Below are 15,935 nucleotides of genomic sequence, written 5' to 3'. Positions count from 1 at the left end.
GGGTTGAGATGCACGACTCCTTGAGAGGAAAACCCGGAGTTGTACTCTTGAAACTGAGACTGTTGGATTGAAACTTTTTTGGTCGGATTGTGAGATTCGAGTAAGTATTGCAAGTACAATGGTTTTCATATGATAGCCTACAGTTCTTAGTCTGGATTCTCATGCACTCTATCAGTTATCCAACTGAGAAAGTTTCAAAGGGGAAACGTGGGAATGCTCAGTTACGGGTTTGAGACTTTGAGAAAAGCTACCCGAACAATTTTAACCACCCCGCCTTTAATCGGGTCGGGTCAGGTTTATGTTGTATAATATCAATTGTTTCTATCTTTTCCGTTTGTCATTTTTATTATAAATTTATTTATTTTTCTATTTACGTCACCCTCACACTTGGTAAATCTATGTGAGGCATAAATCGATTAGTTATGCATTCATGTTCTCATTTGTTCTCGTTTAAAAGGTTCAAAGTAAAAAGTTTGGCACATATATAATTTTATATGTAAATATGTGTATAAGATATTAAATATATAATGTAAATAAAATTTCAAATTTAAAAAAATGTATATGTAATTAAAAGTTCTCAAAATTCTGTGCCCATATTTTTCAAAATCTGAACTATTCATCAATTATACACTTTTTTTTCTAAATTATTCGTATGTTTTTCCATATCGTTGAAAAGTTTACAACTCGAGACATTTTCTTTTAAAACTGTTATTGTGCATATAATTTATGTATTTATTACACAAATTTACTAAATATTGTCACCCCCAAACAGTCAGACCGGTGACCCGGTTACAATTTTTTGTTATTATTTCTTTTATACTTACATGGTTTACTCAATCTCTAACTTGTCATACTACACAAAAAAAAAAAAAAAAAAAAAACTGTTGGCTTTTGATGACCCATCAATTTGTTGATTGAATTGGTGGCCCATTCATTAGGTTATTAGATTTTAATTTTGTGAAAACTTTTGTTTTAATGGTCGTGGGTTGATCTGTTGACCGAGGATTGAACCAACGATCCATATCAAACTGGAGGGGAAAATAGTTCATCCCCCGGGACAGATTTTAAAATACTAGTAAGCGTGTATGTATTTTGTATATGGCAATTGTAGATGACGATAATGATAGCAATAATGTATCCAAAATTTTCAATAATATGTATTTTTTATTTTTTATTTTATATATATATATATATATATATATATATATATTTAATATCAATTGGATATTACAAAATCCAAATCTGATAACAAAAACACCTCATCCAAATATGTAATAATTGAATCAAGTTGTGAAGTTTCAAGTATCATTAACAAGCCTACCTGCTTGGCTATATTTTTGTACTGTTTTATTTTTTATGTGTATCTTTTTTTATTTATTTATCAAAAAAATGTAAGATTTAAATATAAGGAATTAAATGAGGTAAAAAGTAGTAGTTCAATTTACAATATAAACTTCACAATTAAATAGGGACTAAATTAAAAAAAAATGAGTATTTTAGGCAAAAGAAAGTTGCATAATCTTATTCATATTTTTAATAGTAATATAAATATATAATTATAGATGTGTTCAATTTTTTCTATAGTTTTTTTATTTCTTTTTGTAACAATAATTTTGATATGTCACACTTTTTGTTTAATATGATATTATACATGTATTTAAATATTTTTATTTTTTTGCAAAATTTATGTGTTTTTTTCATTTTTATATTTTATTAGTTTTTATTATTTATTTATGAAATCAAATGTTAACACATTTAACCCAAAAGTTGAACTATTGATCTTTGCCAAACAGTAAAAGAAATTAATTTTTGGCTAGTTCTAAATTATGTATTTCATTTTCATTATCGATAAAAATAATTCTTTTATATTACACTTATTTTTTAATTTGATTAATAAAATATCACAAATGTGCCTAATTTTTTCTACATTTTTCGTAACTTTCTATATTTATTTCTATTTTAAAAATTTTATTACCTAACTATGACTTCATAGGTTGATCAATTTGATTCAAATGGTTGAATTGCTTAGCCACCACTTGAATAAAAAATGGTTTTATTTTTGAATCAGTTTTAAAATATATGACTTTATATTGTTGAAAATATTAACATAAATCTAATTATAGTATTTATTAGTGAAAATAACTTAAATATAAGATTTAATAAGAGAAAATGAGAGTTAATACCTTCAATATAAGACTTAATGAGAGGGGGTTAAATGAAGTGGAAAGTATTAATTGAAGTTACATCTTTAACCCTTGTGATTAGAGATGGACTAAATACATAAATATGGACATTTTAGTAGCCATTAAAGCTGTAATAAAATGACTTTTATACATTTTATCAAACAAAGAAATAGAGGATAATTTTAATTCAAAAAAATTTCACTCTCAATTGGCACTTTTATATATAACTAGTAATTAAGTACATGCATTGCACGTGAGAAATTTTTCTTCATATTAATTAATTGAATTTTAGATACCTCATAGTTAAGATAGAAACTGAAAATTAACAAAAGTAACAATATGATTAAAAGTAAACTTAAATGTTTGTAGCAAATAATAATAATAATAATTATTATTATTATTATTAAATTTTGTATTCTATTTTTATCATAAATAAAAATAACTTTTATTTTAACAATTATTTTTATTTAATATGATGAATATATATAACATTAGAAATGTTCTCAAATGCTTCTGACAAAATGTTGTACATTTTCATTATCTTTTTTTAAATATTTATTATTCAATTATGACCTCATGGGTTTCTTTGAAAAGTTGGATCATTGACCTACCATCTAGATAAGAAAATAGCTTTTCTTTTAGATTAGTTTTAAATTAAGGAAAATTATAATTAGAACAGGTTGTTGTACATTTAAAATTAGGCTATAAGTTGGTCCAAAAACCAACAAAATTCTAACAAATGGCTCTACATTTCAAATTATAAAAAGCTCACTATGTCTTCAGAGGCTTATGTGGCTGTTGCCAACATGGGACTCTTAGTCCATGTTGGAAACAACAAAAATCTTATACCAAAATTGCCCTTTAATGCTAGGTGATTGGAAATTAAAAAAGAGTTTTTAGTCTCTCTCCCTCTCTTTCTCCCTCCCACTCTCTCATTCTCACAATTGTCTCTCTTTGCTCAATGATTGTGCGATTTGAAAATAAATAAAAATGGTTTTTGGTTTCTGTATTACGTTCTCTCTATCAATTTCTCTCATTCTCTCTACCTATCATTCTCCTTCCATCTCTCCCATTCTCTTTCTTGGTTGATCTCTCCTTCTCCCTTATTTTCTATCGCTCTCCCTCAGTTTCTCTCCCATTCCCTCTCTTATTCTTCTTCTTTTTTTTTAATTTTCTTACACACGTATATGGTATTAATCAGATCATATAAAAGTACATGAGACCAACTTGGTATGGTTCAAAAATCATTACACCAATTTGATAAAAATTCATAAGAAACTCTTGACTATAAAATTTACACCAACTTGGTAGAAATTTATAACTTGTTTGTACAAGTGGTTGGTCCCTCTAATTCTTTTATATGGTTTGATTAATATTGTATAAGTTTGTAAGAAAAATAAAAAAAAGAACGAGAGAGGGAGTGGGAGAAAGATTGAGAACAATAGAGATTGAGGGAGAATGAGATATTGACCGAGATGATGAGTGAGGGAGAAAAATGAGAGGGAAAGAGAGAGAGAAAGGTTTTGATTTGGCTACAGACCAAAGCTAAGAGAGTGGGAGAGACAGAGGGAGCAAGAGATCGAAAGATGACTATGAGAGTGAGAGAGAAGGGAGGGAGATCAAGAGATAGAGGAAGCGGAAGAGATATTGAAAACTTATTTTCGGTATAGGCTTTTTGTTGTGTCCAGCATGGATTAAGAATCTCATGTTGGAAACAACCACATAAGCCTCCAATGACATGGTAGGGGCTTTTATAGTTTGAAATGTAGATCCGATTGTTAGAGTTTTGTTGGTTTCTAGATCAACCTACAACCTAATTTTAAATGTATGACTTTGATTATTTTTAAATTATATATTTCATTTACATCATATAAAATAACTTTTACTTATCACACTTGATTTTTGTTTGTCTATGATATGATTTGACCCAAACCACTATCCCACCACAAAAAAAAAAAAAAAACGTTTGATTTCTAGGTTGACATTAAATATTGTATTATATTTCTATCATTGATAGAATTATTTCTTATGTATAATACTTATTTTTATTCAATATAATGTATGCATAATATTATAGATGTACCCAATATTTTATTTTTTATAAATATATAACATTAATTATGTGCCCAAAATTTTCTTTATCATTTTGTTTATTTTTGTGATTCTTTGTATTTTCTATTTTTAAAAATTTTACTATTTGACTGACATCATTTCATTTCTAGGTAGATTTTAAATTTGGCGTTCCATTTTCATCATTAATAAAAATACTTCTTACATTTTATACTTTATTTATTTTAATTATTATTATTTAATTATGACATTATTTATTAATCCATTTGACCTCAAATGTTCGAATTGCTTGCCCACCACCGGGAGGGAAGAAAGTGGTTTTATTTTCAAATTACTTTTCAAAATATTTATTTTTATACTATTAAAATTAATATTGTGGATTTAATTACAAGAATTTAATGATGAGAAAAATATATCTTAAATATAGGATTTAATGAGAGAGAACAGAAAAATATTTTCATTTCCAATTGGTTTAAAATTTTATATTCCATTTCCATCATTAATAAAAACATTTCTTATTTATCATACTTATTATTGTTTAATATGTGTTAAAAATGTTTCCATTTTTTTTTCATTTTATTATTTAATCGTGGCAACATGGATTGACTCATTTGACCTATAGTGGTTTAATTTCATACCACCACCTAGATGAAAACACTATTTTTTTCTAGGTAGATTTTAAAAGTATAAGCTTTTATGTTATTAGAATTATTAATTTATTAAGTATGGATTTAATTAATAGAACTTAATGATGAGAAGAAACAAAAATGACTTAAATATATGATTTAATGAACACGAATGCAAGTTAATAACTTAAATGTTGGATTTAATGAGAGGGAATTGAATGCATTGAATATCTTAAAATCACATTTTTTCAACTCATTTAATATCAATAACCTATTACCATATTTGCCCTCATTTTTTATAAATAAATTTCAATATAAAGGGGTAAATTTTGTCCTAAAAAAATTTCAAAAATATTCTTGAGGCCATTCATGCTTTTTAAAGTAGTATAGATATAGGTTTATTTCCAAGACAACAAATTAGGCAAGAGGAAACCCAAACCAACTTTGTGTTTCACACTAATAATCAAGTTGGAAAAAAAATATAAAACAAGACATATAAAGGAGATAAATGTTTAAAAAGTAAAAGGTTGCTATTGAGTAACTTTAGGAGAGCAGCCACTTCAATGAAAAAAAAAGCGAAAAATTAGGTTCTCCCATTTGAGGGAATGGACATTCCTTACCCCTCTCTTGGGAAATAAAATCCCATTCCTACTGATTTTAATTTTCATTCTCATTTCTGTCTGAACCAAACAGATATGAAAATAGACCATTTGGATTCTGATTCCAAAAGATTTTGATTCCAATAACCAAACGGACCATCAATGTTCTTTGGATAAGGTAAACACTGTTACACTTAAGTGAATGGGAGATTTTCATGAAGGTTGACGATTTGAGTTAAACTTAGAAAATATACTATTTATTCAAATTGTTTTATAACAATAAGTCACAATTGATGCTGTAAGCGGTAGCCCATGTTACCTGCGCTAGGAGCTTCCAACAAAACTTAGCTGAATGATTTCTTCCTTTACAAATCTAACAGGGATTATTATTAATTATATTTTGACGGCTTTGACGAGGAGCCAGTCTGTTGAAAGGGAATGTCAACTTTATTTGGTTTCTATGCTGGGTTGGCATCTCGAGAGTGAGCTGCAAGATTTGCTGTAATATCTGGCAAAGAAATAGTGTGAGCTTGAATAATACGAGCTAGATTCATAAGTCATCAACATTCCTTGAAAGGTAGAGAAAGGGATTTCATTAGTTTGGGCCAGGATATCAGTTATGAAGGCATCATATGTAGATGGCAATCCATTGAGAGTATGATGGATAACTGTTAGTTGGTCAATGGTTCATGGCTGATAATTTATCACTGTATACCTTAAGCTTCTGTAAGTAGATTGACATGTTCATGTCGCCCTTCCGGAGAGAGCCTAGTTTATTGCGAATCCCCACTGCATTTGCAGTCCCCCGATCGAAGAGAATACAATTTTTCGAGAGTATCCCACACTTCTTGTTTTACAACCAACGATTTGGGTGAGTATAGCCTCATTGAGTGAGGCCAGTAGGCCGGCTAAATATGTACCTGTCCTGCAGTCCTGCTTGATCCATTGACGATATTGTTCACTCGAAGATGATGATGGCAAGACCTCTGATGGAGATCGAGGAGGACAAACAGGATGAATGTGGATTCAAACCATCCATGAAACCAAGGAACTTATGACTCAGAAGAGCATTTTCGATTTGAAAACGCCAAACAATATAGTTTTATTTTATTTTATTTTTTTCCGTCTGGACGGACTGAAATAAAGTGGGGAAGTTGATTTCCCGGTGATCCAAAACTGATATGAATAAGGGTGGTGGATTCAACTGAGTTTCCAAGTAAAACGAAGAGATGAAGACGTTAGTACAAACCGGTGTACAGCTGACTTACCTCTCTTGTATTCTTATCCCATTAGGTGTTCGTGTAACACCATAACTCTAATTGCATATATCCCATGTACATAAGGGTGTCAATGGATCGATTTTGGATTGGACCCCGTCCAGTCCAAAATCAATTTGGTCGGATTGGATGCACGAACCAACAAGATATAATGGATTGGATCAATCCGGTCCAAAATATTTATTAGATTGGATTCGACCTGGTCCATCCATAACAAATTTATGTTGGATTGGGTTGGATTAAGCCAATATCTGGTCCATTGATATAAGATAAGAATATAGGTGTCAATGGACCAGATTTGGGTTGAAACCAATCTAAATCAAAATGAATTTGAACAGATTGGATGGTCCAAACATTGAATTAGACCGATCCAAAATGGTCCATAATATTCATTGAGCTGGATTGGACCTGATCGATCCATTTACAATGGACTCACATTGGACTGGATCGGATTGGACCAAATCCAGTCCAATTGACACCCCTACATGACTGTGAACATTCACTACAGAGAACCTGTGTTTCACTTTTATTATTAGTGTTTGGTTTCCAAATTGAGGCGTGTTTGAAGATTGTTTAAATTTCTTGTCCTGAAAAGATTGTCAGCTTGTGCAAAGAGAAAAGAAAATGGAAAATGGTATTAAATTAAGTTTCAAAAAAAGAATTAAACAAAAAAGTAGAGAAGAAAAGAAAGGGAAGAGGACATTCAAAAACAAACTAGATAGACGTGCATAAATAAAATTGATATTGATTTTGGTTTTAGAAAAGATTTGTGCCTAAAAATAGATTTTTCTTAAAGAATTACTATCAGGAAGCTAATGTCATGGTTATATGGATTAATATGTAGTAAGAAATCTGCACTGCAAAAGTTTGTGAGGCCAACAACCCCCACCCTTGCTCCACCCTTAAACTAACAGAATAACAGTTTGGGGAAGAACCATGCTAATAGCGATTTAGGCTGTGTTTGGTTTGAAAGAAAATAACAAATTTTTGTTCCTCTCTTATTTCTATCAAAGATGCACTAATATTGAATCTCAGATTTAACAATTAAAATATAAATCGACCAACCCTTTAGGTACACTTGATCCCAGCTTTGGAGTATCAAAGTGGATCTATACAATCTAAATTAAGCAGAATAATTTGGAGGTTTTAATAGCCTCCCAAGTCCCAACTTTTGAGGAATTTCTTAATGCAATGTGACTCTTGCTCTCTGCAATCTTAAACACATTGATACAACCTACAATTCTCTCGCTGTGAAGTAGAAAGACTGAACTGTTGGTTAAGAAATGCTGCTCTAGTTGTCTTAATAAAAGGTTAAACGGATCCATCTTAAATTCAAAGACTACCCTTGTAAACAAATTAAATACAGTTGAGAGAAAACGATGTTTGTTTTTTACTATAAATAATAAATAATAATATTGTAAGAACTATAATTAGTATATTATTCTCAAGAATGATATTAACGAACTTATCCATTAATATATGGCTTGTGACATGGTCAGTGGATTTTGCTAGATGATTCCAATAAAACCAGGGCCTATAAAAGAAAGAGCTGGGTGGAACCCTATGTGGTTCATCTATGCATGTGAACAACTTTTCCAGCTAATCAATGTAAACAACCCTATGTGGTTCATATTATCAAATCTTGAATTGGCCCGGCCCAAGCTACAGTCCTAGATAAGACCCATGATCCATCCATAGTTACTAAAAGTCTTGAATTTGACAAATTCACAGAAGAAAAAGAAAATTTGAGAAATTCATTTGAAAGGACAACCATACCATTACAGATAAAAGAAAGGAAAACAACTTGTAAAATCTCTAGAACAGAGATCACAGGGGAAAGTCCCATGATTCCAACTGGCTAGAAGAACCTAGAGCCCGCCAACAGAGGGGAGGTCACCTTAAATTTTATTAATTAACTATTATCAAAACGAGAAGGATAGATAAAGGGGAGGACGTAGCCCGCCTTGCCTCAAAATCGAAATACAAAACACACAATCTCACCATCTCAACCCAACCCAAAAAGCAATAAAAAGAAAAACAATACATCATAAACAAATTAAAGCAAAAAGACCATTTCTTAATATGAAGAACAGAGGAAGTCTTCTTTAAGTAGCTTCACAAGATCACGGCACAACTTCAATGAAACAGTTTTTTTTTTTTTTTTTCAAGGGACGATGGCCTAGTGCTATTGCAAAATCTCAGTCTAAAAAGCATGAGAATGTAGATTCGAGTGATTTCATGCCAAGAAAATAGCCAAGGTTAGGCCCCGTATCCATTCTCATAAGCATGGTTTTAAAAATCGATCTGAAAACCGAACTGCATTGACCACCAATTCTTGGGTTAAACAATACAGTCATCCGGTTTGAACCACAATCAAATGGTTTTAGGTCTAAATCTGAGCCCAAAATCATGAACAGTTCTCGGGTCAAACGATTCAATCATTCAGTTTGAACCATGCATGGTCAAACAGTTTTGGTAGCCCGAATCTGGCCTGAGACAGGCTTCATCATTAATTTTATTAATCCATATATAATATCGAATCTCTCATTAATGTCGTTACTCCTGAATTTAATTCTAATTTTTCTTTCATTAATTAGTCAATTATTCTTAGATAAATTTAAATTTAAATTTGAATTTTAGCACTTAATTCAAATTCTCTCATTAATTCCTTTAATTAATGATCCCCTCTCGTTAATTTTGTTTTATTAGTGTAAAACTTCAAATTTTAGTTATAGCAAGATTTAAACCTTGGTTACTTGATTTTAACAACCACAATTTCACCAATGAGCCACACATATTTACTTGCTATGATTATATGTATTTTTAATTTTAAGTAAATTTTCGCTTTTCTTAATGAGTGATTAATAAATGTTAGAATTAATTATTAAAATTTATATACAAATAAATATTAAGATTAATTATTTTGGTTTTCTGAAAACTGACATTCACATTTTAGTTTTTTTTTTTTTTTTTTTTTTTTTTTACATTTTAGTTATTCCATCATTTTCAACGGTTACTAATTGTGACACTTTATATATCACACTTTATGGTCTTTTACATTCAAATGACTTATTTACAATCATTTAAAATTTATAAATATTGTTAGTAATATATTTTTTAGGATTTATTTAAATTTTCTACTATATTTATGTGTATCTTGATTTTGTCTGTATCCACAGCGTATCCCAATACATCTTTTAAAATTGTCTTTGTAATACACCTTGCATTTTCGATACATTTTACCTTGGTTGTCGCTGCTGTTGGGGTGTTGAATCAAGAAGGTAAATTGGTCGTGAAACCTTCCCAAAGTTCTTTGTGATAGTGTGAATATGATCTTCAAATGGTTGGTTTTGATTTTAGCGGATAGGTTGATAAAGAAAATTAGATGATACTTAAAAGGCATTTACGTCTTTTCATATGACATTTAACAATTGGTTAACACAGATACCGAATTGTCACATTTGGGAACCAAATTGTCACTCAAGCCAAATACAAGAGTTTTCTCTAAAGTTTAATTAAATGAAAGAATCAATTATATAAACTAACTTAGTGAATACAATTTTAATGTAATTTAAAGCATATATATGGTGATGAGACATGGCCCACATGGGTGTGTGTTTTCCCGGCCCCAAGGTAATTAAAACCCCACAACTTATCTATGAAAAAACAGTAACCCCTTCACTTCCAGTCTTGATCATCGCAAGGCCAACAACCCTCTTGGGCAACATCACTGATTTGAACACCAGAATCGTAGATCATCCCAGCCTTCCAGTCAGAGGGGAGCACATTTGGTGCCCATATCCACTTCCCATCAAACCCTCCCGTCACCACCAGCCGAAACTGCAGCGGTCCCATCGGAACCCGATTTGTATCCCAAACTGTTCCATAATTCCGGCTCATGTAATGCCAATTTGAAGAACCAACCTATACCAGTGAAATCATCGTTTATTAAATGTATATTAAACGATGATAGGGAAATTAATAATTTATTTAAAAACAATTATTATTAATTATCAATTTATAAACATTTAATTACCTGAGCTACATCAACCGCGATAATATCGGTCTGGCCACCTTGATACAGAAATTTAATTGCTAAGTAGTGTGGCCTTTGGCTTGTCTCTTCCACTCGCACAGCCAAATTGCGGCTTTTGTAATTACAGGGTATTCTGCTCCATACAACAAAAGAAATTCATGCCCATTAATTTATGGATTACTGAGAAAAAAAATAAAAAGATTCATACAAATTGGAACAGTTGTGACGACAGCAAGAATCGACCAGAAAAGACCTAAAATACTGGGTTAGGTCAAAGATTGTCTAATTTCAATTATGTTAGGGTTGTGTACGGTTTTGACGCTTTTCCATTCCAAGTTGGTTAGTTGCCATTTTTTTTCTACAAAAGGTTGGAAGTTGGCAGCTGAAACCATCCATGTCTGTCTGATTGTCCCTAACATCTATTTTGGAAGACAAAGAGGAGTATGATCGGTGACCATCATTTAATTTGGTCGGTTCCATATCATCAATGGCTATTACCTCTTGTATTCAACGTCGACAACCCCAAGCTTTAAAACGTTGCTAGCCATGCCCCGATTAGCCATCGCCATAAAAGCTCTTCTACTGAGAACGAAATCCGTCTGGTTGTTTCGATTCAGGTCAGCCAATATCACTTTAGTCCCTGCTCTGCTACACAAGGTCTCGTTCTTGCACCTTATCTGTCATGTCAAAAATCAAATTATGTAATAATTAAAGAAGAAGAAGAAGAAGAAGAAGAAGAAGAAATTCCTGATCAACAACTACTCTTGCACACAAACAGCACATACCTGAAAGCAGGCCCCACAACCAACGCCATCTCTATAAAGCGAAGAAACACCGGCTGCAAGGTATCCGCCATTAAAGCCCAGAGCCAAGGAACCGTACCCACAAGCCCCAGCTGCATTTAAGCAATAAGATAATTTGTACCCATTAAATATTTCAGAAAGATATAACCTGGGTATCAGTTAATTGATAAAAAAGAAATGGATGAAGAAACTTACACGAGAGTGGAGCAGAGGAGGAGAAATAAGCAGCCTTGGTTTGATGCACGCATCGATCACAAGCTGTTGCAGAGGAAGACAGGAGAAAGAAGAGGAAGCATAGAAAGAGAGCCATCTTTGTGCGAGAGCGACTTGACGAAGAAGAGTGGAGTAGAGGTTTATTTATAGGCTCTAGTGGCGGACAAAGAAAGGGAAGTGGAATACAGATCCTCACTACTCACAAGCCACGAAAACGTGGATGTTCTTTAATGGATTGGACATTAATGGAGACTACAAATTTCTAAATCTTGGGGATGGAAGATTGGAAAGGAAAGCGACGGACATCTGCACCAACGCGGCGACACAGGGAGAAATTTGCTGGGCGCACCCCCACCGACTACTTGTACGCGCACAAAACAGCTCCTATCTTTTACCTTTGAGAAACGACCTGTTGTATATGACTTTCCAGCAGATCCTGAGTCTCGTCCAGTCCATGGATCGAGTTGTTGGATGGATATATTTCGCTGTTGGAGACTTTTCTGTTTCTGATGGTCAAAGGTGCTTTTAATTACAATTTACAAAGCAATGGCTTAGCCATTAATATGGCCGTATGTAAGAATGGAAGAATCATCATGTATAAAAATGTGCCTGCCAGTGTACTGACTGTGGAATTCTATTAACCGGATTTGGACCATATTGCAAAACTAGTGGGCACCCTCTGCCCATTGGGTTTCCTGGGAAAACTGGGGGGGTGGACATGATGTTTAAGAATTGAAAAAAAAAAAAATCTGAGTGAATTCAATGAGTATTTATTGGATGGAGAGAGAGGAGATTAGGGGACTGTTTATGGGGTTAAAGTATTTTGGTCATATTTCTTAGCCTTTTTCTGGTTGAAAGATATTTCTTCTCTTTGGATAAAGAGTAGAAAGATATTTCTCAGCTTTAAGTTGCTTTCCTATACAAAAAAACAGAAAGGGGCTAGGTTAGGTGATCATTTTGCTGAATTGATAATGGCATGTCAATGAGTGGAGTGATAAGGAACAAAGTCCACATTCCTTTCTTTCCAAGAAAGAAAGGCGTGGGGTGATCATTTTGCTGAATTGATATGGGAAAGATAACCCTCTCTCTCTCTCCTTGCACTTGCAGAGAGTACAGAGACAAATAAATGATGCAATGGAGGCTGAATCTCCTGTAGCCACCAACCACCATTGATAAAACCAGTTACTAGCTTGGTCTTATGTGGGCTTTACTACAATGTCCTGATTTCATTTTCTAGTTGCAGTTACAGGTTACTGTAGATGAGTTGATGGTTTGTGATCGGTTGGGTTACATGAAATTGGCTCCTTTGGGACAACGAATAAAGTACAATACAAGGCACACGGTTATGTATCTTGCTCCCAAACCAAACTAAACGATGTTGCACATGGGTTAGTCTGTCTTGGAAATAATTTTGGCATCAGAAATCAGATCATCAATTACAGCTTTGGGCCTAGGAGGGATTACATGTAACAACTTTTCCTTTTACATCTATTTTACAAAACTAGATGCAATCCATAATTTGGTATTTGTACTGTACACTGAATGGTTTATTATTTTCTCTTTTAATTGATAAAGCAGTAATATAATAAATTTTTAAGGGTTTAGCAATCAGCCCAACATGCCATTCACAGCTCACAATCTATATTAAAGGGTTATCCGCTTAAAGACAAAGCAATAAGCCAATCAGTTCAGCTACTTCAGCCGTTGTCAAATGGCCAATAGATTTAATAGAAGAGCATTGATCAATCAAAACCATCCGTGAATTCTAATGAAAACCATCCTGATGCTGATGGTTACCACTTTCATGATGCGCCTCTCGTGCATGGGGAACATCTCCTGTATTTGGCATGGAAGATATTCCCAATGTACGGTTGGGATGCGCTGTAGGATATGCTGTCGATTAATCAATAAAATTGTCGTTTAATCGGAACCCGGAAAGGTCAGTGGGTGACCATGTAATTGTAACGTAATCACTTCAGTCGTCTGGTCTGGTGTGGTTCAACGTTCAAGTCTATAATTGCGCTTCAACAAAACAATCTTGGCTTGGGGTTGCTTTCAAATCCAAATCCTATTACGTACAATGAACTCCCTTAGTCTTTACAGACGTATAACCGTGTGTGGGGTATATGTATTGTCATCTTCCTAGGTATACAAACATAAATAAAGCCCTTGAGTTTGAGAGGGCACAAGTGGACAGATGGATGGCTGGATTTTTTTTTTCTTTTTATTTTTTGCAACAAGATAGATATTCATATTAATAATTGTATTTTGATTTAGATAATTTTTGTGAAATATTAGAGTACATAAACGGATGTCGGGGTTGGGCTCAGGCCTGGACATTCTCTGTTATCGTTTGGTTTACTACTACAATGGAAGTATGATAAAGATTATAGAGAAGTGAGAAGCTGAGAACAGAGCAAAATATAAGTAACCCTCCCAGCCATTTTGCAAGCAGGAGTACAATTTTTACAAACTGCATAGCAAAGCTGGTTGGAGTAAAATTAAACATGGTAACATGCTCTTTACAACTTCACTATTTTCACCTACTGTTTTAATGACAAAGAATGATCTTATATAAACTTCATCCATCTTCTGTGTGTATGACAGGAAAAGAAATTTGCTTTCTCTAGCTGTTGCTATGATATGCTTTTAACGCTCCTAGAAGCCACAACTGATCCTTTTCAGTACTTTACCTTATTCAGTAGGCTCAAGTCGCAAACTAAGATGTCACAAAATAAGACTGTATATCACCCTGCTTTCTCAGATAAAGCAGCAACAAGCTCTGTTCGGGCTTTCTCAAGGGCCATTGACAAATTCTCAGGCTCTCTTCCGCCTGCTTGGGCAAAATTAGGCTTTCCACCCCCTCCACCACCACACAACTTCGCTATGGGCCCTATAAATTTTCCAGCATGTATTCCCAGACCAACAACCCCTGGACTAAATGCAGCAATCAAGCTCACTCTCCCTTCACCCGGGCAAGAGCCCAAAACCACAGCTACTGGATCTTGTAGTGTATCCATTAGATGCTCAGCAGCACCCCTTAGGGAATCAGTATCAACATCATCCATATTCTCGACAAGAACCCTGGCAGGCAAATACTATTTTATTAAAAAAAACAAGCATAAAATGAGCCAATATTATCAGTCAAAGAAGCAGTTGCAAGTAAATCACCATATTTTGGAAGTTCATGCATCTTTTATTACCTTATTTCTTTTATTATCTTATTTTGAAATCTTCAGAAAATGGAAAATGAAACATCAATATAGCCTGTCTAGATGCCATGCCAAATGAAATCACTTTATTGTACTGTTCCTTAGAATTTGAACTTGCACTATAGCCATGCAAAATGCAGTTATGCTTCTTAAGTAAAACTGGAAATGTACTCTTTTATTTAAAAACCTGAGATGCCCTCATTCTAATTTTTTGTTAATAACCAGGAATGGTTGCATTTTTGGTGTTGAACTTTGCCTCAACTGTAAAGGCAATTAAAACAACTTTTTCTTCTTTCATTTTCCCATGGCATCAAAACAGGCTTTAAGTCGGTATAATACACTGTATACATCCAATAGTTCAAACTTTCACTTCCCTAGAAAACTACCTTGACATACCATAACATCTTTTCACTTATTCTATATTGAGATGCCAAATTACTTATGCCCCTGCTATAGAAAGGGCTTTCTAGCAATAAGAACTTGAATTTTGCTCAGAGGAAATTAGATGATTATTACTTGATCCTTTTAGAAGTTCCAAGTGCGAGTGCCTTGCCAGCAATAGTTGCTGCTTTGAATACTGCTGCCTTTGCACGTACAGCTGACACTTCGTTCCTCGCCATCCGTAACTCCTCCAAAAGGTTTTCAACTCTGTCTGTTACCTTTTCAGCTTTTACCTTTGACAATGACATTTCATATAGTTTAGAATCACTTGTGATGTTTCCAAATACTCACACATAAATATAACAATATTCACAAGCCAAATAATACCATCGGAATAGAGATACTTTTGTAATAGATAAATACACTTTTATTTAGGTAATCACTAATTAATATGCTTGAGATTTCATTTCTCTAATTGGACAAGCTCCAGAGAAAACAATACGTTATGCATCCTTTTCCTTCTTTGACATGTCAA

The 15,935-nt window shown here is 33.1% G+C and overlaps 2 protein-coding genes across 3 annotated transcripts in view; both read right to left on the bottom strand.

Moving 5' to 3' along the window:
- Positions 1–10,228: 10,228 nt before the first annotated feature.
- LOC104587084 (expansin-like A1) lies at positions 10,229–12,555 on the bottom strand. Its single transcript, XM_010244538.3, has 5 exons — positions 11,790–12,555; positions 11,577–11,686; positions 11,290–11,468; positions 10,792–10,924; positions 10,229–10,679 (listed from the first exon to the last, which is right to left on the bottom strand). Exons 1-5 carry the CDS (start codon positions 11,902–11,904, stop codon positions 10,434–10,436), a joined length of 783 nt encoding a protein of 260 aa, XP_010242840.1. The 5' UTR covers positions 11,905–12,555; the 3' UTR covers positions 10,229–10,433.
- Positions 12,556–14,203: 1,648 nt separating this feature from the next.
- Positions 14,204–15,935, bottom strand: part of EMB1030 (Alanyl-tRNA synthetase, class IIc) — a 34,494-nt gene continuing 32,762 nt past the window's right edge. For both annotated transcript variants that reach the window (XM_010244535.3, XM_010244536.3), the window contains exons 12-13: positions 15,536–15,693; positions 14,204–14,891 (exon numbers count right to left, since the gene is read on the bottom strand). In XM_010244535.3, coding sequence (XP_010242837.1) covers positions 14,555–14,891; positions 15,536–15,693 — 495 coding nt within the window. In that variant the 3' untranslated portion in view covers positions 14,204–14,554. The remainder of the gene's footprint in view (positions 14,892–15,535; positions 15,694–15,935) is intronic.

The sequence above is a fragment of the Nelumbo nucifera genome, chromosome 6 (genome assembly GCF_055504915.1).
Source record: "Nelumbo nucifera cultivar China Antique chromosome 6, China Antique-T2T, whole genome shotgun sequence".
Classification (NCBI taxonomy): domain Eukaryota; kingdom Viridiplantae; phylum Streptophyta; class Magnoliopsida; order Proteales; family Nelumbonaceae; genus Nelumbo; species Nelumbo nucifera.
This window is presented reverse-complemented; position numbering and strand designations above follow the sequence as displayed.